The 25,663-nt window shown below is 41.8% G+C and overlaps 1 protein-coding gene across 1 annotated transcript; it reads left to right on the forward strand.

The window, feature by feature from the left end:
* Positions 1-243: 243 nt before the first annotated feature.
* MRO (maestro) lies at positions 244-24,825 on the forward strand. Its single transcript, XM_043978876.1, has 10 exons — positions 244-336; positions 8,461-8,612; positions 11,252-11,409; positions 11,865-12,002; positions 12,219-12,321; positions 14,442-14,588; positions 17,908-18,090; positions 20,603-20,758; positions 22,723-22,839; positions 24,772-24,825. Exons 2-10 carry the CDS (start codon positions 8,463-8,465, stop codon positions 24,823-24,825), a joined length of 1,206 nt encoding a protein of 401 aa, XP_043834811.1. The 5' UTR covers positions 244-336; positions 8,461-8,462.
* Positions 24,826-25,663: the final 838 nt, after the last annotated feature.

Raw genomic sequence — 25,663 nt, forward strand, 5'->3', positions numbered from 1 at the left:
CTTGAGCTTTCTCACCCACTGGCCACCTCCAGTCACTGGTAATTGAAACAGTCATTTAAACAGTGATATCCCAGTGCCTGTAAATAAATAATTTCTAGCAATTAGCTGTGTCAAACAGCCTGCAAGTTTTTCTGAGCTGTTTTTTTTTCCTACTGTGATAAAACTCTAATCTGCTCTATGTTGCTTTTTCAAGGACAATTGCAGTCTTGTGCTCTGCCCCCTTCTTGCTTAAAGAACACAGATCTTTGTAGTTGTCATTTCATCCAGCACTCATCAGGGTAACATCGAGGCAGAAACAGTTGATATCACACACGTGGTTATTGGGGAATACCTAAGGTAAGCATTCTGGGAAGCTTGGAAGGCAAGATTGATTTAAAAGGTTATGTTACATTTAGTTGTTTAAAATAGTCGATTGCTTTCTAGATTTCACCAGCTGAGGTGAAAAACATTTAAGCTTGTTCTGAGATGATTAACTTTGCAACTAAAAATGGTGTTGAAGTATTTTTCCCCTTGCACTCAGGTGCTAACATTCATTTTAAGTGTTTAAATAAATGCTACAGGAATAATAGAGTTGAAAAGGCAAAAAAAGGAGCCACCAGAAAGTTAGTGGTAGACCCAGAATTGGGAACATCTCTCTGATCACAGAATTTTAGAGTGGTCATGGACTTTGGAGATCAGGAAGTTCAAGCCAATCATTTTACCAATTAGGAAAAGGTCGAGGGACCTCGAAGGTCACATAATGGTAGAACTACAACTAGAAACCTGATTCTGGCTCTCAGTCAAGTGCTTCCTTATCTCTACTATACTTCCTTGGATCAACAATTAATTAGTCAGCACAAAAGATCAAGGATTCCTAACTAATCTAAAGGGAATTTGGAACTGCTTGGCTGCAGTGTAGATTTGATTTGCTAATTTATGGGTTTATAACATTTTAAAACTGAAAGAGATTTTAGAGATTATCTAATTCAATCTTCTCTTTTGGGAGAGGGAAAAGAGACCCAGAGAAGTGAAGCAATTCATGTAAGAAGTAGAGATAGAACTTTAATTCAGACTTTAATCCGGACTATAGAAGCTTCAGTTTGAGATCCTCATAATTTAGAGTACATAGAGGCAAATTTCATTCATTTGGGTTTCATGAATTTAGAAGTTGTAATTATTTTGGTAGTAAATGGAATGAAATTTATTGTTTATAAATAATAATGAATAGTAGTGGTGGAAGTAATGTTGCATAGAAAAAATATTTAAGACAAGATAATAAACTGAATTTAAGATGCCCCAGTTTCTTTAGACTCACTCATTTATCAACAATTGCATGGGGTTTTTTTTGTTTTTTTTTTTTTTAGTGAGGCAATTGGGATTAAGTGACTTGCCCAGGGTCACACAGCTAGTAAGTGTTAAGTGTCTGAGGCCGAATTTGAACTCAGGTATTCCTGACTCCAGAGCCAGTACTCTATCCACTGCACCACCTAGCTGCCCCAACAAATGCATGTTAATTAAAATGAATTAAAAATAAAATGAATTTATTCACCAAATCAAGATATTAGCCTAGTTCCAGTTACTGAATGAATCTAAAATTAAGAAGCCTAAATTTTTAAGGAATATGCATTTTTGTTATTGTTCATTCATGTTCCACTCTTTGTCACCCCATTTGTGGTTTTCTTGGAAACATACTAGAGTGGTTTGTCATTTCCTTCTCAAGCTCATTTAACAGATGAAGAAACTGGGATAGATAGGGTTAAGTGACTTGCCCCAGGTCACACAGCTAGTAAGAGTCTGAGGTCAGATTTGCATTCAGAAAAATGAGTCTTTATGACTCCAGGCCTATCACTCTATGCACTTTACTACTTAGCTGCCCCAGGAATATGCATAGGAATTGAAAATTGGAAGGGGCCTTTGAAATAATCTTATTTAAAATACTAGGGTTGGATTTAGTTATCTCTAAATTCTACTCAATTCTACTGTTCTGGGATTACCAACATATTTTATAGTTGAAATTCTTATTTAGAATGACCTGCTCCTCAATTTAGGATCATTTAATGAAGTTTTACTAAGATATGTTAAAAAATGGAATTCTCTTGTAATAGACTTAAAACCACTTTCAAACTGGATGTAGAATTGGAGAACAAAATAGGATAGGAGAATGAAGACTCTGAGTTGTCCTAAAATCTACTCCAGGTTCTGTCACTTGCTGAGCTGAGGTTTTTAGGCTGCTGTTTTGTTTGCTAAGATGACCTGAGTGCATATTTGGTTTTTTTCCCTTTCCCTTTCCCTTTTTCTTTCCTTTCCTTTTCTTTTTAGTTCTCAAAAGTAGTAGGCAGAAGGCTTTGCTAGGAAGAGAAGTGTCCTATCTTTCTGCCCTCTAATTACATCCATGATTTCTAGTTATATTTCTGTCCTTCACTAACAAATTGTTGGCAAAAGACAGCATGTCTGTGGTCAAAGGAAGATCCTTGCTAAGCTTAAAGAAACAGGCTCACTGCCTGGACAATGATTTTCTTTTCTTTCCAGGAACTTCTGAAAAGGTTCTAAGACCATGGAGCAGAAGGATTGTGGTCTTCAGGGATGGGAGGAATATTGAAAGGCAGCTTAGTTTAGCATATAGGGTGTTTGTTCAACTCGAAGCCAGAAAGTTCTGGCTTCAGATCCAATTTCTGGCACTTGCTAGTCACTTAACTGCCTTGTGCCCCAGTTTCCTCATCTATAAAATTGAATAAAAAATACACATAGTCTCTACCTCATAAGGTTGTCTGTGATGGTCAAAGGAACTAGATGATATCATGCAGGAACTGATCATTCTACAATATGTAAGCCAGGGGCAGCTAGGTGGCAAAGTGGATAGAGCACTGACCCTGGATTCAGGAGGACCTGAGTTCAAATCGGACCTCAGACACTTAACACTTACTAGCTGGGCAAGTCACTTAACCCCAATTGCCCCGCAAAAAAAAAAAAAAAAGAAAGAAAGAAAAGAAATACAATATGTAAACCAAATGCATTCATTCAACAAACATACCTTCTATGCTCACAAACCTGTGCTAGGCACCGGAGCAGATACAAATAGATAAGACATGACCCCTTTCCTCATGTAGTTAACAGTCGCTGAGGGGATGACACAGAGACATAGTTATTTTACACAATATTCCTTGATAAGCACAATGTAGAGTTGCAAGACAAAGTACTCTGGAAGAGTGAGTTCTGGGGTGGAAGTTCATAACTAAAGCATAAATGCACAGAATGTTGGGGAGAATGAGACTAGGGAAGGCTTCCAGGAAGAGGTGACCTTTGATTTTAAAGGCTTTTAAAGGATGGGTGGGAATTTGAATCTGAAGAGAAGGAAGTAGGAAATTGCAGGCCCAGGGAACAGAATAGGTAGTGGCTTAAGGAAAAGTGGGTAGATGGTGCATTGCTGGGGAGAAAGGGAGGATAATAAACATGTTTGTCTGCTAAACATAGCAGCTTAGAAAATTTTTTTTATCTCAGAGCTACAGCTCAACAAATTTCGCCTTGATCCATTATTTAAGTGATGATTAAAAAAAAGTCAAATAAGTTGTGAAATTTTAGGAGGCATTTAAAATAAGTAAGATTAGCAAATAAAACAAGAAAGCAGAATGTCAGTTTTCACAGGAGCAGGTTAAGGATTTTTGGTGCATGCAGCACTTAGACCCTTCCTAGATCCTCTCTGTGAGTTCAGCATTATTATTATTATTTTTTTTAGTGAGGCAATTGGGGTTAAGTGACTTGCCCAGGGTCACACAGCTAGTGTTAAGTGTCTGAGGCCGGATTTGAACTCAAGTACTCCTGAATCCAGGGCCGGTGCTTTATTCACTGCGCCACCTAGCTGCCCCCCAGCATTATTCTTAGACCTCTCTTCCTCCCTGTGCCATCAGGGTATCTGCTCATCTCCCCTCCCCAATTTCTCTGTCTCTTTCTCTGTCTCTGTCTCGTTCTCTCTGTCTCTGTCTCTTTCTCTTTCTCTGGCTCTGGCTCTGTGTCTCTCTCCTTTGCTCCAAGTCATAGAGCTGTAAGGTTGTATAGAAGTGGTTGTGGGAGAAGCCTCAAAGGCACTGTGGTTCTACCACAGCAAGTGCTATGGCTGGCACACCCTCAGCATGACAGGTAATGGGGCCATTACCTAACCCAGTTGGGGCAGTGGAAAAGAGAAAGTGAAGGAAGAATTAACCATCTCCAGGCACAGAGTTGTAGCTGTTCAGGGCCTTGGATTAGAATGAAGAATTTGAATTGCAGGTGGAAGAGGGTGGGGAAGGGAGAGAAGGCAGGAACAAATGTGAAGGAGTCATGAGGTAAGCAAGGGACATTTTGCAAGGACTTTTTATTTTTTATTTTTAGCTGCTATGAATCTGAGCGGGAAAGCTAAGGTTTTCAGAGAGAGAAAAGAGTACTGTGAAGGTCTGTGAAGGAGAAATGACAGATTTTTCTTATGTTTGGAAGGATAAATGAAGGGAGGACTAGGCCCAGATTGGGGTGTTGACTAAAAAAAAGAAAACCTCAAGGGAGTGGTCCAAAATAGCCCCTTTGGGAAAAGTTTCTTAGCTAGTCACATACAAACACATCTGCACAGAGGCCATTCTGAAAGGATTTCAGGTAGTTTCTGTCCTGGTGATTAGTCACTAGGTCCTAGATCAACATGGAAGAATTGTTTTCACATGTAATGGTTTATTCTTTTCACCAATAATTGCAACTCCTTAAGAACATCAATTACATCTAAAGACATGCTCTTGTCCCAATGGGTTTCATGTTGTTGGTGATCAGGAATATTAATCAATGATGAAAAATAAAATCCTGGAGAAAATGGTAATATCTAATTCTTAGGACATAACACCATTACGAAATATGCATGATGCTGTAAAGTGCTCAAAGCAGGCTTCTTCTTCCCCAAGCAGAGGCGTATTTGGCCTCAGACTCATAGCAGAACAGGAAGAAAGAAGTAGTTTAAAGGGCTGGGAGCCACTTAGTGAAAACCTTAGATTCCCTTGGGCCTCCAACCTTCATTTTGGTTCTTCCTGTGCTGGTGTTATGTCTACATCTTATCTGAGGCTATTAACTATCTCTCCTTTACCTCAGAGAAATCTTGAATATATCTGCAGTGTCAAAAATAGTAATGACCAGAGCAGGGATCAGAAAGGACATCCTGGTACTAATCCGGGAGCTGACTCTGGATTTCTCTGGGGCCATAAGCCACAAAAGGAGACAGATGGCTCTCCGTTTTCATTTCCCCATAGGTTAAATGGGGGTGGGGTGAGAGAAGAAACTTATTTCTTCATGTCAAGCCAATTTCTCACACATTTATGAAGTTCTAGGCACCGAGGAGACATAGCTATGGCAGAAGCCCTGCTGTCAATTAGTTTATGGCCTAATTAAGAAGAAAGTGGCTGAATAGCTTTAGGTTTGAGGGAGAGAAGCACAAAAGAGAGAAGGAGGCAAATACTGTAAGAAATGGGAGGAGGGAGGGAGAGATCACTTTCACATGGGGGTGGGTGGGAGAGGACAGGCTGCTTCAAGGAAGAGATGGCATCTGAACTGGGCCTGGAATCATAGAATTTCAGTGTGCAAAGGGATCTCAGTGGCCATCTGTTTGCCACCATACCAGATAGAGAGTTGCTTCTACAGCATCACCAATGAGTTATCATCCAATCTTCGCTGGAAGACTTTTTTTTTTTTTTGAGGGGCAATGGGGGTTAAGTGACTTGCCCAGGGTCACACAGGTAGTAAGTGTCAAGTCTGGCCTCAGGGCTGGATTTGAAGTCAGGTCCTCTTGACTCCAGGGCTGGTGCTTTATCCACTGTGCCATCTAGCTGCCCCCAATTAAAAGACTTCTAGTGAGGGAGGGGCCCCACTCCTCCTCCCTCCCCCCCAGGCAGCTCATTTCACTTTGGGAGTTGTTTTCCACTTTGGGAGTAGTTTTGGGAGCACTTTACAGCATCATGCATATTTCGTAATGGTGTTATGTCCTAAGAATTAGATATTACCATTTTCTCCAGGATTTTATTTTTCATCATTAATTAATATTCCTGATCACCAACAACATGAAGCCCACTGGGACAAGGGCATGTCTTTAGATGTAATTGATGTTCTTAAGGAGTTGCAATTATTGGTGAAAAGAATAAACCATTACATTTGAAAACAATTCTTCCATGTTGATCTAGGACCTAGTGATTAATCACCAGTTACATTATATGTGGATCCTCGCTCTTCCTCTGGGAGCAAGCAGAAAAAGTCCAGTCCTCCTTCTGTGTGACAGTCTTTCACACACTTGAAAACAGCCATCCCATTAAGTATTCTTTGGGTTAAACAATCTCTATTTCTTCAACTGATATGGCTTTTTTGTTTTTGTTTTTTGCTTGGGCAATGAGGATTAAGTGACTTGCCTAAGGTCACACAGCTATTAAGTGCTAAGTGTCTGAGGGCGAATTTGAACTCAGGTCCTCCTGACTCCAGGGCTGGTGCTCTATACACTGCGCCACCTAGCTGTCCCCATTGATATGGCTTTTTACCATCCTGGTTGCTTTTTTTCCTCTATGCACTCCAGTTTATCAACAGCTCCTTAAAGGACCATTGGGGCAGCTAGGTGGAACAGTGGATAGAGCCACTGTATCTGGAGTCAGAAAGACCTGAGTTCAAATCCAGTCTCAGATACTTCCTAGCTGTGTGACCCTGGGCAAGTCACTTAACCTTGGTCTGTCTCAGTTTCCTCAACTATAAAATGGAGTTAATACTAAAACCCACCTCACAGGGTTGTGGCAAGGATCAAATGAAATACTATTTGCAAAGTGTCTGCTACATAGCAGATGCTTAATGTTTATTCTTTCTCTTCTTCCCTAAACTGTATTATGAGGTGAACTAACCAGGGCAGAATGTAGCTGGATTATTACTTCTTAGACCTGGACCTTCTGACATAACCTTTTTTTGGCTGCTGTTACACAGGGTTAACTGATATTAAACTTGCATCACAACTCCCAGACATTTCTGCAGCACATCTGGTTGTCAGTGGATGACAAAATATCTAGATACTTCTGACTTTTATAGCTGTTCTCTCATTTCCCCCACCAATCTCAGAGGAGGAGATATCATTCCTCTTTCCCTTCCAATCTGACTCCTCCACTCGTGTTCTTCCTTTCCACCTCCCATGCTTCCATGATTATTAATGTTTCTGATATTATATGCAATCTCTGTTTCCTTCCCTTCTGTATTTTAAAATACTGGTCTCTCTGTATGTGTGTGTGTGTGTGTGTGTGTGTGTGTGTGAGAGAGAGAGAGAGAGAGAGAGAGAGAGAGAGAGAGAGAGAGAGGAAAGAAGAGATTTGTCCTCTGACACCCACCGTGTGCATGACCTTGGGCAAATCACTTAACCTCTCAGAGTTCTAGGTAGCTCTCCAAGTTTTATCAATTACTGAACAATTGCTGATCTGAATTAGTAAAGAGAATTTCCTCACTGGAATTACCTGCTCAAATGAAATAATAGATTCACACCACAGGAAGAAAACCCAAACTCATTATCTCCCTCTATTGATTTCCCAAATGGATTCCTCTTCCTAATTTTATAATTTTTTTTTTAGTGAGGCAGTGAGGGTTAAGTGACTTGCCCAGGGTCACACAGCTAGTAAGTGTTAAGTGTCTGAGGCCGGATTTGAACTCAGGTACTCCTGACTCCAGGGCCAGTGCTCTATCCACTGAGCCACCTAGTTGCCCCCCTAATTTTATAAATTTTTAAATTAAAAAAAATTATTATTCCAGTCTCCCAAGCATTGAAATCATCACTGACTCCTCCTCACACCTCAGCCATTAATCCCATTCCTTCTACCAATTCTTCTTTCCAGGTATGGACTTCCCCCCTCACCCTCCCTCCATTCCCGGTGATATCACCCTATTTCGGGCCCTCATGAGATCTGAATTACTGTAACTGCCTCCTAATTTTATTTCCTGTCCACTAATCTTTTTCACTCTATCCTGTATAATTCATGGAGGAAAAGTGGGAGTCCGGATTTTAAACCTCTGGTTCTTTTTACAATGATTAGCCACAATAAGTTACTATCAGGGTACTCGGTGTCCTGGTTAAATGCTCCTCAGTGTGATTATGAGAAGGGAGTTCCTGCACACACTTTGGGAGTTTCCCAGCATCCCTGATATGGGTTAGTAGGATGCTGCTGCCATCTGGTGCCTTTGTGAGGAAACAGTTATGCTCAGGGTACTTAGCTACAGAGAATGATGAGTTCACAGCAGCTGCTTGGCTTGGAAAATGTTGATGTGACTCAAAAAAGGCACGGTAGAGCCAAGGGGAGAAGAAGGAACTTCTAAGAACTGCTTTAACAGGTTCAGTTGCTTGAGACTACTCCAGAGCAACCTTGGACATTTCTAGGCTTCTGACTTCTTGGTCAGTTTGATGGGAAACCAAATTCTCACCTAAGCTCCCTTTTCAAAATACTCTTTCTTTTGTTTGAAATGCAGGGATGGGGAAATTGTATGCAGTCATCACATTTAGCTACCCAAGCAGAGCCCAGCAGGACATCCCAAGGGTTACTGTGAGGCAGTTCTCCATGGGGATTCCTGCAGGAACTCACCACATCATAATCAGCCAGCCTAGGATCAGGGAGCTGGAGGTAAGAACCAGGAGCTGGTTTGCTGAATCCGAGTTTAACAGAGTTTTCAAAAGTTGATTTGTATGTGCATTTTCAGGTGCATTGCATCAAGCCTTTCCAAATCCCAGTAGGGCCATGTGAAGCACTGGTCTCTATATCCTGAATTAGGACATGGTCTACCCAATGTCATTCAAAGAGAATCTGACTTATGAATCTTATGTCCCTTGTCAGCATAAATACTGATTATTATACTGAGTCAACAAGTAGAGCTGGAATGTTACAATGTTAGGGGGGAGGGGACTCACTTTCGCCATGATATTTCTAGCTTGTCATTCAGAAAATATTTTAAGGTTATTTCCTGTATTTAGAGTCATCTATTAAGGGTTGTAGGCAGAATCATTAAAATGAATGATTTATAGGCCTGGAAGGGACCTTAGAAATTAGCCAATCTCTCTCTCTCTGTTTTTTAATTTTTAAAAATTTTTTGTTGGGCAATAAGTGTTAAGTGACTTGCCCAGGGTCACACAGCTAGCAAGTATCAAGTGTCTGAGGCTGGATTTGAACTCAGGTCCTCCTGAATCCAGGGCCAGTGCTTTATCCACTGCACCACCTAGCTGCCCCCCAATCTCTTTTACCAATGAGGAAAAAGGAGAATGACTGGGTAAAGGTTACTTGTTAGATACAGAAGAACTATTAGCCAAGTGTCAAAAGGAAGGTACCATTTAAAGGCAAATTCAAAAGTGATGCTTGTGAAAATATACTTGGCTATTGGCCACAGGTGTGTGTGTGTGTGTGTGTGTGCGCGCGTGCGCACACACACACACACATATATATACATACATACACACACACATATATATACATACATACACACACACATATATATACATGCATACATACACACACACATATATATATATGTATGTATGTATGTATATATGTATCCCTATAACCACTGAAAGCCATTCAGCTATGTGTTCAGGCACTGGGCTGTTTGCTGAGCAGAGTTAGGCAGAGTTAGCCTGGGAAGTGTTTGGAAGAAGCAAGAGAAGAGCGTTGGTTGGCCAGAAGAGGAGGCAGTACATTTATGGCAACTAGGAGGAATGGTGAGTATTAAGACAAGTGAGTCCTGTGTGGGGGAAGTTGTAATCTAGCAGGAGCTGAGGGGTAAAGGATATGGAAAGCAGGTATGTGGTGCTAGTGGGCATCATTCCATTGAGATGCTTTAAGAGATGGGGTCAGAGGCAGCTAGGTGGCGTAGTGGATAAAGCACCAGCCCTGGATTCAGGAGGACCTGAGCTCAAATCCAGCCTCAGATGCTTGACACTAACTGTGTGACCCTGGGCAAGTCACTTAACCTTCGTTGCCCTGCCCCCCCCCCCCCAAAAAAAAAAAGAAAGAGAGAGAGAGAGAGATGGGTTTGCTGGGAAGGATCTTCAACAGAAGACTTGATTTTATTTGGGTGTGGAATTCCACATATCAGAATTATTTGTTAGAATGTTAGAATACCAAGTTCTTACACAGTTAGGTGGCACAGTGGATAGAGAGAACACTGGGCTTGGAATCAGGGAGACCTGAATGCAAATTCTGCCTTAGACACTTAGATGTATAACCTTAAGCAAAAGACAAGCTCTGTCTACCTTAGTTTCCTCAACTGTAAAATGGGGATAATGTGAACACCTACCTTCCAGGGTTGTTGTGAGGTTCAAATGACATAATATATGTAAAGTACTTAGCACAGTGCCTGGCACATAGGAAGAACTTGATAAATACTTGTTCTCTTTAACTTTGTTGCTCAGCCCTCTAACCTTCTGCCCCAACCAGTGCTTCCTCTAGCTAAAGTCAGCATAGCACAAGTAGAAAGAATGCTGTATTTGGAATCACAAGACCTGGGTTCAAATCCTGGATCTGCCTGTATAACCATGGCCTAGTCACTTCCCTTCCTTGGCTTCCGTTCTCTTATCTGTAAAATGAGGGAGTTAGACCACATAGTCTTTAAAGTCCCTTCCTGTTCCACATCCGGGTAAACCTGACTCTTCACGAGCTTAGTCTTGGACTGACTGGCTCTGAGCCAGTAGAAGGTACTCCCATCATCCTGGTTTTACATTACTTGTAGAGCTTCCTGCACGGAGGACTGAGGTCAGTCCTAAGATTCTGCCAGGATTTAGATGGTCTCAGCTCTGGTGTCCCATGGCCCAAGGAAACTGCAGGCATCCATTGTGGGAGAGAGGTGAGGACCTCTTATTTCTCTTCTCTTCTGTGGTTCAGCTCCTCTCTCATTCATGTCATACCTCTCTGGCACCCACACTTGTCATAAGGCTTCAAGATAGAATGTCAGAGGGCAGCTAGATGTCGCAGTGGATAAAGCACCAGCCCTGGATTCAGGAGGACCTGAGTTCAAATCCAGCCTCAGACACTTGACACTTACTAGCTGTGTGACTTTGGGCAAGTCACTTAACCCTCATTGCCCCACAAAAAACAAAAACAAAAACAAAAAATCAAGATAGAATGTCAAAGTGTGGTCTGTCTGAATTTTTAGCCTCTGAAACCCAGCAAAGCACTCACTTGCTTATGTCCAGAGCCTGCACTGCTGATTGAACTATGCAGGAGGCCAAAAGGATGAGAAGACCATGGTAACTTGTGTTTGTTTCCCTTCCCAGCTGATGGCAGCAATAGACAGAATTTGCCTGTATCTCCTTGTGGTGGACCAGAGAAAACTGGGTTTTGTTATCAGGAGCCATGCCATCTCCTTGTTGGAATATGAACAGTTGGAGGGAATCGTTGCTGTCCTTTTAAGCAAGCCCGTGCTATTTGTCAGGTACCTTGTCAGAGCTGACCCAGCGCTTTCATCCTGTTCAACAAGAGGTTTCAGGGGAACATGGGCTGGAGGTTCAAAAAGAGCTCAAATAGAGACATACATGAATGGTTCGCTTTGGTAGGAGTTAAAACAAACTCTTTGTTGTGGGGACTTCTGACACGGTTATGAGAAGTGGTCTGCTTCTTTTCATGGTCACTATTGTTGGCTAACCTTGAGGTGAAAAAGGAGGGAATTAGATTGTGAACTCCCTGAGGGAAGGGACTCTCTTTTGCCTCTTCTTGCACTGCCAGAGCTTGGCATGGTGTCTGGCACGTGGTAGGCATTTGAATGTTTATTGATTGTTGGAAATCCCAGGTTGGATAAGTCAGGTGTGGTAGATATCATGTAATAGGCTTGCTTATGGGTAACTTTTTCCCATGCTGGTAGCATGGATGACCTTGTATGTTTTATTTTAGTTTCCCTTTTGAGGTGCCCAGGGGCAAGCCAGATCAGGTTGCAAGAAAGAGAATGTCTTTTCAGCTTGAAGAAAAAAACAGCTGGGCTCTTCAGGGATCTCCTCAGCTACATTATGCAGGAGCACTCATTTTGGCTAAGTATGGGACAGTGGTGATGGAGGGGAACCAAATCTCTATTCAGCTTTATGTGTGTTAGATAAACATTCTTCTCTTTATCTGGACTCTAAGTTTATTAGACTACAGAATTTTTCCTTTGTACTTTGTACCCCCAGCAACTGGCATGGTACCAATAAATATTGTACAGGATTTTGGAGTGTACTTTCTCAGATTCATATGGTAATTTTTCTTTTCCAGATCTATGGCTCAACCACGAAGAGAAATCTCAAATGACCACCACCCTGAACCCAGTTCTCAAATGAAGAAGCAAAGGATGTCTCGAAAGTCTTTCTTTTCCAAGGTTCAAGTCAGAGAAATGATGTATAGGCACAGGAGAGAGATTTTTATTTGCTCCTTAGTGTTTCTTCCTACACTTGGTGCTTCCATATGGAAGGAAGCATGGCTTTTTATGTCACTTGGGTAAACTGAGCCCCACTGCCGATATTGCCAATAGCCTTAATTGGGGGTGTTAATTAGAGAGGGGCAGCTTAAGTTAATAGTGATAACACTTTACATATGTAAACCACATTTTTTTCCCACATTCAACACCACTGAGTTGGATCTACTTGGTGGCAGTTGTCTAGATTTTAGACATGAAGAAATAAGTAGCCTCTAAGAAATTAGTCTTATAAATCCAAACCTTTCATGCCAGCAGTCATCACAATTTTATACTTCTCAAAGTTTGCAGAGATATTATCTTATCACCTCCCTTCAGCTTAACATTTTCTTCTCATAGAATGGCACCATAAGCCCTAAGGATTGTGGTTCCAATTGCTTAGTTTTTGATGGTTGGGCAATTTTAGAGAATAGAGCTTACCTTAGCCCTAGTATGCTGTTAGGGTGTTGGGAAGGCAATATCCTAATTAACCGCCCCTCCCCTTCCCCCAATATTTTCTTACTTGTTGGCAAGTACTTTCCAGGGCTAATTCACTTTAATTCAACACGCATTTATGAAGCTACTACTATGTGCCAGACACTTGTGTTAGGTACCTGAGGGGTTGGGGAAGGAAGGGAATCAGCATTTATATAGGCATTTACTATGTGCTAGGCACTGTGCTAAGTGCCTTACAAATATTTGATCCTCACAATAACCCTGCAAGGTAGGTACTGTTATTATGCTCATTTTACAGTTGAAGAAACTGAGGCAGACAGCAGTTAAGTAACTTGTTCAGGGGCATGCAGCTAGGAAGTGTCTGAGGCTGGATTGGGTTTTCTTGATTGCAAGCCTATACCTTTATCTACTGTACCACCTAGCTGCTGTTATTAGGTACTAGACATACAAAGACAAAAACAGAAAAAAAAAAGAAATCTATTTATTTTGGCTTGAGACTTTATTATTTTTATCCTTGTACTGTTAAAATGTAAAAAAAATTCTTTGAGTGGGAAGGGGAACATATATATTATCCACCATTTATACTTTAGCAGTACTGATGGGGAGGGGGTGTGTGTGTGTGTGTGTGTGTGTGTGTGTGTGTGTGTGTGTGTGTGTGTAGGTAGGAAGAAAACCAAGCACAGAAGTAAGGAAGAACTATCACTGAGGGGAAAATACAAGGGTGGGAGAAAGGCTTGGGGGGGTGGGTTGGGGCAAAGACAAACTTTGCACACTTTGAAATGTTGTGTTGTGCCATTTTTGGTGAAAGGTCCAAAAGAAGCTTATTTATGAAGCAAAGGGGGGTAGACTGTATAATCTCTAAGGCCCTTTATAGCTCCAAGTCTGTGACCCTGGTCTCCTAAGAACCATTGCCCAAGATAGGATAGGGAGTCTTCACTCAAGGGGACATAGGAGCCAGGGGTTGGCATGTTGGATATGGTAGTGAGGGTTTGTGTGTCTGAGGGAAGGTTGCTCCCAAGGAAGCTAAAAGAGGTGGAGAGAGGATGTTGAAGACAAACCATGCCTATTTCACAATTCTACCCAGAACAGACTCTGAAGGGTAAAAGTAAGCTCTAGTCTCATGCCCCAGTTTCTGCTTCACCATCTTGGAGCTGGTTAACCTCTTGTTTTCTCTTGATCAATACTATCAATTTTTTTCTCATGTCACATATATATCCTTGCTGACTTTCCTGGCAGAAACACCAAAAGACATCCTTGAAACCACACAGGGCTCTCCATAAATGTTGGCTAAATTTGGTGAATTGAATGCTAAAGTTAAAAGGAACAATGGAAATCATCAAGGCCAATTTTGCATATAGGGAAAAGGAGACTCAGAGAGGGTGAGTGACTTCCCCTAGGTCACACGGTAGACTGATGGTAAAACCAGGACCAGAAACCAGGCCTTTTGACTCCTTCCAGTTCAGAACTCCTTCTATTACATCATGCTGCCTCTCATCATTCATAATATTTCCTATTTCCTATTCTGTCATCACAACTGATCAATGATTGAGTCAACCTCAGCCTGGACCTAATGAGCGTGTTGATTACAGATATCCTGGAAGCTCAGGCTGCGTAAACAGGAGCCCCTGAAGAATGTGTTTTACCTATTGGCAGAAAAGGCTCGGGATTCCAACACCAAAAGACGCCACATGGCAATTAAAGGCTTAGGAAATATGGCTTGTGAAGCACCTGACAAGGTAAGAATTAGGAGATTCTCAGTCATTTCTTCCACTTACTCAAGCAGGGATTGCCCCTAGGGCAGAATTTCCCAATGCCAGGAATAAAGAAACTTCAAAATAATATTTCCTAGGGAGCAGGGCTGCTGGCAGCATTTATTGCTACACACTTCTCATGCCACTCTTCTGAGTGTATTAGGCATCATCTGTACCCAGAGAGCCTGCCCAAGGCAAAATGATGCCCTAGAGAAATGCTCTCTTCAGCCCCCTCCTGTGTCCCTGTGTATGCTAGGGGGAATGGGGCATGGGGGAAGAGGAGGGCACTAATGGCACTACCCTACATGGACTATTCTCAATCCAGTTTAACTAGGAGATTCCAAGAGAGTCTGGAGCAGCATTCAACTAGAGAGTGGAACGAACCAAGTGAATCTGCTTTGTCAATAGCTATACCAGCATTTCAGAGACGAGCATTTAGTTGGGGGTATTTAAGGTGAAATAAGGTGGTATTGTGGGTATAATAGAGATAGAGCTAGTCTCAGAACCAGGAAAGCTTGGGCTCAAGATGCAGCCAGTATGACTGGGTGACTCTAGACAAGTCCCTCTACCTCTCAGGGTTTTAGGTAATTCTCTAAGATGAAAATTTGCAGAGAAGGTGCCAACCTTGCATTGATAAAGGGAGTTTCTTTATCTGGGAATTACTTATATCATTGGTTTTTGGTCTCAGGAGCCCTTAATGAATTAACTCCCCCAGAGACTGGAGACCTTTTCCTTCATGGTGGTCTGGTCTGAAGGTGTTATTTAGGGTAAGGAAAAGCAGGGCAAATGGCAAGATGGCTGGGGTGGATAGCTGGATGGGACGTGAAGTGTGGACTAGTTTAGTGGTCTGGGGCTGGCTAAATAGAGTGGGCTTTGATGCTACAAGGTATTTTGAAGGTACATTGAGGGCAGGAGAAACATTCAGAGTGGTTTTTAGCATTACTCAGCTTTCTGAAGGGAGCAGGACAAGATGGAAAACCAAATAAAAGGAGATATATAGTGTATTGGACAAGGGGATCTCCTAAGTTTTTCCTACATGTAGTCAGCACTCTAGCAGAAAACCATAGATTTCTTAAGTACTTAAGAACTTTGCAGGCCTCGGTTCTTTTTCCTTTGGGACATATGGGGAAGAATGCTTCCTCTTGGAAACTAAGGTGGGGAGGGGAGGAAATAAGCAATTATTAAATACCTACTCTGTGCCAAGCACTGTGCTAAGCACTTTACAAATATAACGGTTTTAGAACAGATTTTAGAGATGGGTCATATTCATGTAGCAGGCAGAATGGGTCCCTACAGAGTGGAGGGTGGCCACATGAAGATTCCTTGTTATTTATGATCTTATAATCCCTTGGGACAGACTATGGGAAACCTGGGGGAAGGCAGGAATAAAAAGGGGAGCTGGTAGAGCTGCCATATAAGTGACGGTTCCATCACTCCTAGCATAGAGAATTGTTATTTAGCTAAGATATTTAAAGAGAAGGAGGGCTGATCTGTGTTGGGAGTTGGAGAGGAATTCTCAGGTACTCCATAGATAGCCTGGACAAGGCCCAGCTGAAGCTGCGTAGGTGACCTTTCTCATGAGTGTCCTATGAACTCTAGAAAGATGATGGTGACATAGTGGTGGTGGCAGTGGCAGAGGTACAGTTGGGATGTATCTCTGTCTGTGCTCTTCCTCTGCCCCCTCCAAAGGACTATACCATAGTGGTGTTTGGGACCTTCTGCAGTGTGTGTAGTGATGTGGTGGGGGTGAGAATAGGAGAAGTGGAAGTGGGAGGAATGGGACTTAACTTATTAGAAGGATGAATCTGGGATGCTGCAGTAATTCAGATACATCCTAGTGTGAGAAAATAATGGAATTTGGCAGATACTCAAAAGCTCACCTGGAGATTAATCTAAACTGATTGAATTAAGTGAGAGTGATTGACTGCTGATTAGCCTACTTCAAGTTAATTAGATTGTAACCACATCTGGCTGGCCCTTAAAGAGGTATTGTTGGGGCAGCTAGGTGGCACAGTGGATAGAGCACTGGCCCTGGATTCAGGAGGATCTGAGTTCAAATACAGCCTCAGACACTTAGCACTTACTAGCTGTGTGACCCTGGGCAAGTCACTTAACCCCAATTGCCTCACCAAAAAAAAAAAAAAAGAAAGAAAGAAAAAAAGAAAAAGAAAAGAAAAGAGGTATTATTCTCAGAAGCTAAAGACTTTGAACTTAACTCGAGACCACCTTCAAGTCCAGTGAACCAATGGATTTGGATGACGCCTGCCAATCAGCTTGAAGCAGTGTGTAAGGACTGCCTCTGCTCCAGACCTATAAAAAGCTTCCAGACTCAGTTTGAGTGAATGCGTGATTGAAGCAGGCTTTGGGAGGAGGACTTGAGGAAGAACCCGACCAGGCTGGAACTCTAGGCTAGATAGGCCTTTTCTTAACTTTCTGAACTCCATGTGAATACCTGTATGCTTTAATAAATGTTTAATGCCCAAAGACTGGTGCTAAAGCTTCTAATTTAAGGCGACCACACATTTAGATTTTAAACATCACACTAGGCTGGATATCTGATGAATGGAGTTGGAGTTCTTTCTCCCTCTAGTGGCCTGTTTGAGAGGCCAAGGTGTGATACAGCTGCAGCTTAGCACCCCTGATCTCTATGAAGCCTCCCATTCCCTTTTGGCTGCCATTTTAAGGCTCTCCCAAGGCCTGTAATTGTCAGAATGGGCTCTGGACCCTCTCTCTTCTCTATGTATTTTTTTGTTTTTTGTTTTTTTTAGTGAGGCAATTGGGGTTAAGTGACTTGCCCAGGGTCACACAGCTAGTAAGTGTTAAGTGTCTCAGGCCGGATTTGAACTCAGGTACTCCTGACTCCAGGGCTGGTGCTCTATCCACTGCACCACCTAGCTGCCCCTCTTCTCTATGTATTTTAAAACTTAGCGTCCCAAGTAGTCAGCTGACACCTTGTAAAGCACCTGCTAAAGGACTATACCCCAAGCTACTGGGGATGTCTTGATCCTCCCAGTGTTCCTTATGTGAACAAGGAAGCCCAGAAGATGAACAACCTGCTACAGTGCTTTTCTCTGTGGGCACTGGGAGGGTGGGGCAACCCATCTCTTGTTAACTTGGAAAGAGCAGTTCCTGGACTATTTTTTTTTGTGGGGCAATGGAGGTTAAGTGACTTGCCCAGGGTCACACAGCTAGTAAGTGTCAAGTATCTGAGGCCTCCTGAATCCAGGGGCAGTGCTTTATCCACTTCACCACCTAGCTGCTGTTCCTGGACTATTAATGCTCTTATCACCTTGCGTTCTTACAGGTGAAAAAGTATAAGAAACTTTTGCTAGACTCACTGGTCCATGGATTGTATGACCCGGTGAGTTCTGAGATCATATATGAAAGTGTGAAGGCGCTGATCATCATCCTGGGCAAGATCAAGGGAAAAGGTTTGGGCTCCTTCTTCATAGACATCACCCTTCAGACCAGGACTTTGTTAGATGATGTAAGTGGCTCAAGAAGTGAAATGATTAAATTTTCATTGGGGATGGGGGCAGTGTAAATACTGGTCAGAGTCTAAGAAATGACTCCGTAACTAGTACCGACCAACACTGATTGAATGCTTGTGATCATGGTAGGTGTTCTGAGGACACGAAGATGAATAGGATGTGTTTCCTGTTGTCAGGATGTTTTCAATTTGTTAAGGGAAACAAGACATATGCACAAATGACTATAATCCAAGCTAGAATATGATAAATGTCATAAAAAAGGCACAACTGCAGTGTGGGAATTCAGACAGAGGAGATATCGCTTCTGGCTTAAGAGGTCAGGAAAGGCTTCATTAAAGAGCAATTGGTCAATCAATAAAGTACTTATTAAGTGAGACAGCTGGTAGCTCAAATCTTAGACACTTAATAACTGTGTGACCCTGGGCAAGTCATATAACCTCTATTTGTCTTAATGCACTAGAGGAGGAAATGGTAAATCACTCCAGTATCTTTGCTAATGAAACCCCATGGGCAGTACGGTGTGCTATGGTCCACAGGTTCATAAAGAATTGGATGTGAACTACTGAACAACCAATTTGTTTAGTGCTTGCTATATGTTAGGCACTGTCCCAGGTGCTAGGGATACAAGTTCAAAGAATTATGTGGCATTTGAACTGGGCCTTGAAGGATGGATCAAATTTTCATAGACTTCCAGGTTTTTACTGTGGGGGCGGGAAGGGGGGGGGGGTTGCATCCTAAATGAAAGCATAAGAAAAGCACAGGGATTGCCCTGTTTGGAGAACAGTGATCAGTGTAGTCTTGGCAGACTAGAAAAGGTGAAGGGAAATAATGGAATGTAAAGCTGCAACCACGGACTGACAGTGACATTGGACAAGTCACTTAAACTCCTTTGGCCTCAGTTTCCTCATTTGTAAGATAAAGGGTTTGGATTAGATTGTCTCTGAGGCACTTTACAACATCAAAGCCATTGATCTTATGATCCTAGTTTGCCTTGAATTAAATTAATTCAGTGACATTGGGAATCACTGAATAGTTTTGATTGGGGGAGTGGCATTGTCAAAACAGCTTTAGGAATGTTAACCAGCAGAATAAAAGATTGATTGGGGGGCAGCTAGATGGCGCAGTGATAAAGTACTGGCCCTGGATTCAGGAAGACCTGAGTTCAAATCTGACCTCAGTCACTTGACACTTACTAGCTGTGTGATCCTGGGCAAGTCACTTAACTCTCATTGTCCCACACATACACACACACACAAAAAAAAAAAAATTAAAAAATTAAAAAAAGACGGACTGGACTAGGAAGAGAGACCAGCCAAGAGACAATGAGAATCTGAACCTTGTTCATGGCAGAGGGAATAGAGATGTTAAATTTCACTGAGAGTCTTCAGGGAAGGTCCAACAGAGCTTGGTGACTGTTTAGATGTTAGTGGGCTGTGAGAGGGAGATGGAAGAGTAGGGAATAATTCTGAAGTTACCAGTTCAGGGTGGCCAGAAGTCATTGGCACCATTGGTAGAAATAGAGATATCAGAAAGAGCAGGTTTTAGGGAATGCATGTACCTGGTAATGAATTTGAGGCATTTAATGGATCCAGTTGAAAGTATTCTGCAGAAAGCTGGAAATGAAGAACTGAATTCTGAGAAATTAGTCAGAACTGGAAACGTACATTTGGGATCATGATAATATTAACAACAATAACAACAATATTTGTACTTGCCTGTTGCTTTAAGGTTTAGAAAGCACTTTTACATACATGACCTCATTTGATTCGTTAACAACCCTCTGATGATAGGGACAGCTATTTCTATCCCCACTTCTTAGATGAGGAAAATGCCCCGAACCTGGGTTCCAGCTTTCTCTCTGACCCAGACTGTGTATGGACAAGTCACACCATTTCCCTGAGCCTCAATTTCCTCATCATACTTGTATTTCTGACCTCACAAGATTGTTGTGAGGAAAGCACTTCGTAAATTGGAAAGCACTGTATGAAAATTCGCTATTATTATATTATTACAAGGTGCCAAGGTCTCTTTAGGAGATGACAGCCCCAGACTGAGTTCACTCTTTGTCATGTGTATTTTCTTTTTTATCTCTGGGAGGAAGGGAAGAACAAAAAACCTTCTCAGTTCTTTATATCCCTTGTCCTCTGAGGCAGAATCAGGGACAAATTTAACCCCATTAATAAGTTTGGATTGGGAAGGAGAGGGAACAGGGTTGCATCATAATTAGCAGAACCGGTGTGGTGAGCAGTGATGTTAAAGAACCAGGGGTGGTATTAGTGACTTCTCAGTCCTCCTTTTCTTCTGAAATTGAGAGTTTTTACAGAATGGATCTGACCATTTATTTTGCATTTATATATAACAATGGTAGATTATAATGAGAAGATAACTTGTTTTTTACTTAGTCATTCCTTTCCATTGATGTGTTTAATCATGCATGAACTCATTCATTAATATTAATTCATTTATATATGTATATATTTGGGGGGGTGTTTTTTGGTGGCTATACAGGAAAATGACAGCCTGAGGTATTCAGCATTTATCTTGTTTGGACAACTGGCTGCCTTTGCTGGGTGGAAATGGAAGAAATTTTTCACCAGCCAGGTTAAAAGGACAAGGGACTCCTTACTGGTCCACTTAAGGGATGGAAATCCCCACGTTGCCACGGTAAGACTCTAAATAAATAACCCACAAATGAAACCTCTGCTTTCTCCACAAAGAACGTTATGGTGTAATCCTCACTGTGCTTAAGTGACTGTCATCCTGCTGGCTCAGTTATGAGGATTCCATTTCCATAGCAGCAAAATCCCTCTGATTCCTCAGCCTGTAATCTCCTAAATTCTTGTGATTTCCCATTTTCTCTTGACCCATGCCAACCGAAGACTAACACCAGATAATCCTAGACAAGCCAGTGTTAATGGAGTTTATTTAATCAGTGGACTGCCATCTGTGTAACACAGAGACTTGCATGCTTTCCCTGATTTGGACCACTGTTTTAATGATACATTTCTACCCTGCCACTTCCCCTATTTCCCTGATGCACAGTTTAAAAAAAAATCATGGAAACAGGAGCTCCCATATATGAGGTTTAAATTATTTGTATTATTAAGTAAAATATAATATACATCAAAAGATGCATAGATTTCTACACATCAGTCATTACAATGCCATTTTAGGACAACTTCTGAACAGTGAATATTGAATATTATATATTTAAATGATAGAAATTCAACGATGGCTGAGTGTCTCTGACCTCCAATTCAATCAAGTACCCCAAAATTCAGAGATGACCTTGGAGGGTGGAATACACACTGCTCTGAACCTGGGTTCAATCTCTCTCTCTCTGGTTATGTCACCTTCAGGGGGTGAATATATCTGCTCCAGGGGCAAGAATGTGTATCAATAGAGGACTAAACTAGGTATAGGATTCTTTGGGGGGGGGCGGGGCACTGGGGGTTAAGTGACTTGCCCAGGGTCACACAGCTAGTAAGTGTCAAGTGTCTGAGGCCGGATTTGAGCTCAGGTCCTCCTGAATCCAAGGCTGGTGCTTTATGTACTCCTCCACCTAGCTGCCCCAGGATTCTTTTTAAAAAAATCTGTCGGGGCAGCTAGGTGATGCAGTGGATAAAGCACCAGCCTTGGATTCAGGAGGACCTGAGCTCAAATCCGGTCTCAGACACTTGACACTTACTAGCTGTGTGACCCTGGGCAAGTCACTTAATCCTCTTTCCCCCCACCCCAAATCTTTGTTTGTTTGTTTTTGTTTTTTGCGGGGCAATGGGGGTTAAGTGACTTGCCCAGGGTCACACAGCTAGTAAGTGTCAAGTATCTGAGGTCAGATTTGAACTCAGGTCCTCCTGACTCCAGGGCTGGTGCTTTATCCACTGCGCCACCTAGCTGCCCCTCACCCCAAATCTAAGAATCAACCAGAGAGTGGATGGCTAGAGTGCCAGCCTCAGAGCCAGGAATCCTTGGATTCTGGTACTGCTTCTGATATATGTGACCTGGGCAAATTGTTTAAATTTTCAGTGCTCTAGGTCACTCTTTAAGACCGTGACTTGAAAGGGCAGCTAGATGGCTCAAATCCGGCCTCAGACACTTAACACTTACTAGCTGTGTGACCCTGGGCAAGTCACTTAACCCCAATTGCCCTGAAAAAAAAAAAAGACTGTGACTTGTAGGAAAGGTACTGATGTGCACTGATAAGAGGGAAGTTTCTTAAATTGCAGGTCCAGGTCCTATTCCTAGCCCCTATTGACCCCTAAGACAAAAGACCCAAGGCCCATTCTCTCTAGCATTGGCCCCACTATACTTCAGCCTTGTAAAAAGCACCACTAGTAAAAGTCACACCCCAACCTCACCATCATGTATGAGAAGAATTGTCCTGTTTTTGCTGAGGCATCACTAATGGAGGAAATCCATTTATCATAAACGCACATGTGAAGTCATAGACACAGTCGTCTGACAAACACAGATGCACCCGGTGCACCCAGTCTGCAACCTTATAGCAGAAGCCTTCCCTGCAGTCCCATCAGGGCTCCCCAGACTTGTACTTATCTAGCTCCTGATGAAGGACTTTGCAGTGCTCTGACTCCCTGACCATGACAAGGTGACTGCTTTCTTTTTCCTAGGCCTGTAGAACAGCTTTTCATGCTTGTTCCCCTTTCCTGAGATTGAAGAAGGATCCCCTGGAATACACCATCCAAGCCCAGGAAGAGCAAAGGAACCCCAAACTCTATCGGCAGCTGGTGATCAGAGTTTTTTTTTCTCTTATCTTAATCAATCAACAATGATTTATTAAGAACTTATTATGGGGGGTGACTAGGTGGCGCAGTGGATAAAGCACCGACCCTGGATTCAGGAGCTCCTGAGTTCAAATGCGGCCTCAGACACTTAACACTTACTAGCTGTGTGACCCTGGACAAGTCACTTAAGCCCCACTGCCCTGAAAAAAAACAACTTATGTTCTAAGTACTACTGTGTTAAGAGTTGGGGACACAAAAGAAAGGTAAATACATGGTCCCTGGCCTCAAGGTGAATACATTCTAATAGAGGAGAACCCTCTTCTATGCCCTGGTTGGACAAAGTGCCATCCACTCCACTGGAAAATCACAAACCAAATGTTGTCTATTCAGTTATATAACTTTTATTTTGGTGGGGCAATGAGGGCTAAGTGAATTGCCCAGGGTCACACAGCTAGTTAAATGTCAAGTGTCTGAGGCCAGATTTGAACTTAGGTCCTCGTGGATCCAGGGCCAGTGCTTTATCCACTGCACCACCTAGCTGCCCCTGTTATATAACTTTTAAGTGCCTACTTAAGTTCCATGCTGGGATTACAAAGCTGAAAACTGATTCACGTACCATATTGCTCCCTTTTACTTTTTCCTGCCCAGTTTTGTTTTTTAGAATCACCCCATCATATACAACTCAGCCCTAATCTTTCTTTCAAACCACCTTAGTAATGACAACAGTTTTAAGACTATTGATAACATTTTCATATATAAGTAAACAGTTTGACTTTAACGAATACCTTATAATTAGTCTTTAATATTTTCCTGATATTTCTTCTGGATCTTTTAGATCAAATTTTCCATTGAGTTCTGGTCTTTTTGTTATAAATACCCGAAAGTTTTTCAGGTTGTCAAATGTCCATTTGGGTAAATTATTCTTGGACACAATCCCAGCTCTTTTGTACTTTGAAATATAATGTACCAAGACCTCTTGTCTTTTTAGAGTGGAAGCTGTTAGGTCTTGTGAAATCCTGACTGTATTTCTGCAGTATTCAAATTGTTTCTTTTTTCTTGCTGTTTGTAATATTTTCTCCTTAATTTGAGATTTTTGAAACCTGAAAGAAATGTACTATCCAATGGGGAGAAGTGATGGAATGTGAGAGAGGCAAAGCTGAGCCAGGGAAAGAACAAAAAAGAAAACTTAAGGAGGGCTCAGACTGTCCTGGGCCATCTGCAATTGGCCCAGAATACTGTCCAAATGCATAAAGGCTGGAGATTTCATGCAAATTATGCCTTATTTCAAAAGGAAGGGGGGCAGCTAGGTGGCCTAGTGGATAAAGCACTGGCCCTGGATTCAGGAGGATCTGAGTTCAAATCCGGTCTCAGACACTTGACACTTACTAGCTGTGTGACCTTGGGCAAGTCACTTAACCCCCATTGTCTGGGGGAGGGGGGAAGGAAGTAGGAGAGTCTGCAGGGTTTTTTTGTTTGTTTTTTTTTAGTATGGATTAAAATAGCTTCCAAGTAGGAGTTTTAAAAAAGCTTTTCCCCCTGCAATACCAGCTTGCATCATTATACATTTTGGAATGTTTATACATTTGTATAAACGTTATACATTTGTGTAAACATTATACATTCGTAATGGTTTCAAAGTTGACAACATATTCTTATGTAAATCTCACATCTCTCTCTTCAGGACAATTCTCAAGAGATCTGTGGGTATCTAATAACTGTGCCCCAGGTTTAGGTTTTTAATGAAAATTTGATGCATTTCCCACCTCTGGGAGCTGGAGGCAGGTTTGATCCCCAGCTGTTGGTCTGAGTGCTCTGTGGCATGTTCAGTATTTTAGACATGTACAATAATTCTTGTGGCTAACAGTTTCTGTAAAGGGAAAGCTGGCTTTATTGCATCTCCTCCTCACTCATGTCTCTATCACTGCTTCCTTTCAGAGCTACTACCATCCAGAGCTTCTGCAGTTCTTCTATGCAAACAAAATCCTATAAATACAGAGCATCATGGAGGAGGGGTCTTAATCATCAGATGTCTTGGATTCTCATCATTTTCCTTATCTGAATTCATTTTCCATTTACCACTACACACTGAGGTGAAAAAACCTACCAATGTTTGTTGTGATAGCAATTGGTAGTAATTACTTCTACAAATCACAGTCTTATGTAAGAATTGCATAATTCAACCAAAGACTCCCCAAAGACTTTCAAAGAGAACTTTAGAATTCTGGAATTGAAAGAAACTTTAAAAATTATCTAGACTAACCCATCCAGTTTGTATAATAATTAATTTTGCCCTCATAAATTTTTATTGCAAATATTATTTCTAGGGTGGCATACAAATAAATATTTTAAAATTTAAACACTTATAAATTCCTTATTTCCTTGCACTGTCTTGGTACTTTTCCATTTTCATCATTTATCTTTTATTCTTTCTAAATAGAAGTCCAAAAGTTAGGAAGGAGATGGAATGTTGTGAATAGAAAGTATTCTAGTTTGATTGGAACACAAAATAGCTGAAGCCAAATTATGAAGGGCTTTTAAGGAACAAGGAACTAGCAAACAGAGGAGGTTGTATATTATTCTAGAGGTACTAGGGAGATATTGATACTTCTTGAGCATGGTAGGATGACATGGTTGGACCTTTTCTTTAGGAATATCTATCTGACAGCTGTTTGGAGGACAAATTGCAGAAAAGAGACAATGTATGTGAGTGAGGCAATTAAGGTTAAGTGACTTGCCCAGGGTCACACAGCTAGTATGTGTTAAGTGGCTGAGACCGGATTTGAACTCAGGTCCTTCTGAATCCAGGGCCGGTGGTCTATCCACGGTG

This window comes from Dromiciops gliroides, chromosome 1 (genome assembly GCF_019393635.1).
Source record: "Dromiciops gliroides isolate mDroGli1 chromosome 1, mDroGli1.pri, whole genome shotgun sequence".
Lineage (NCBI taxonomy): Eukaryota > Metazoa > Chordata > Mammalia > Microbiotheria > Microbiotheriidae > Dromiciops > Dromiciops gliroides.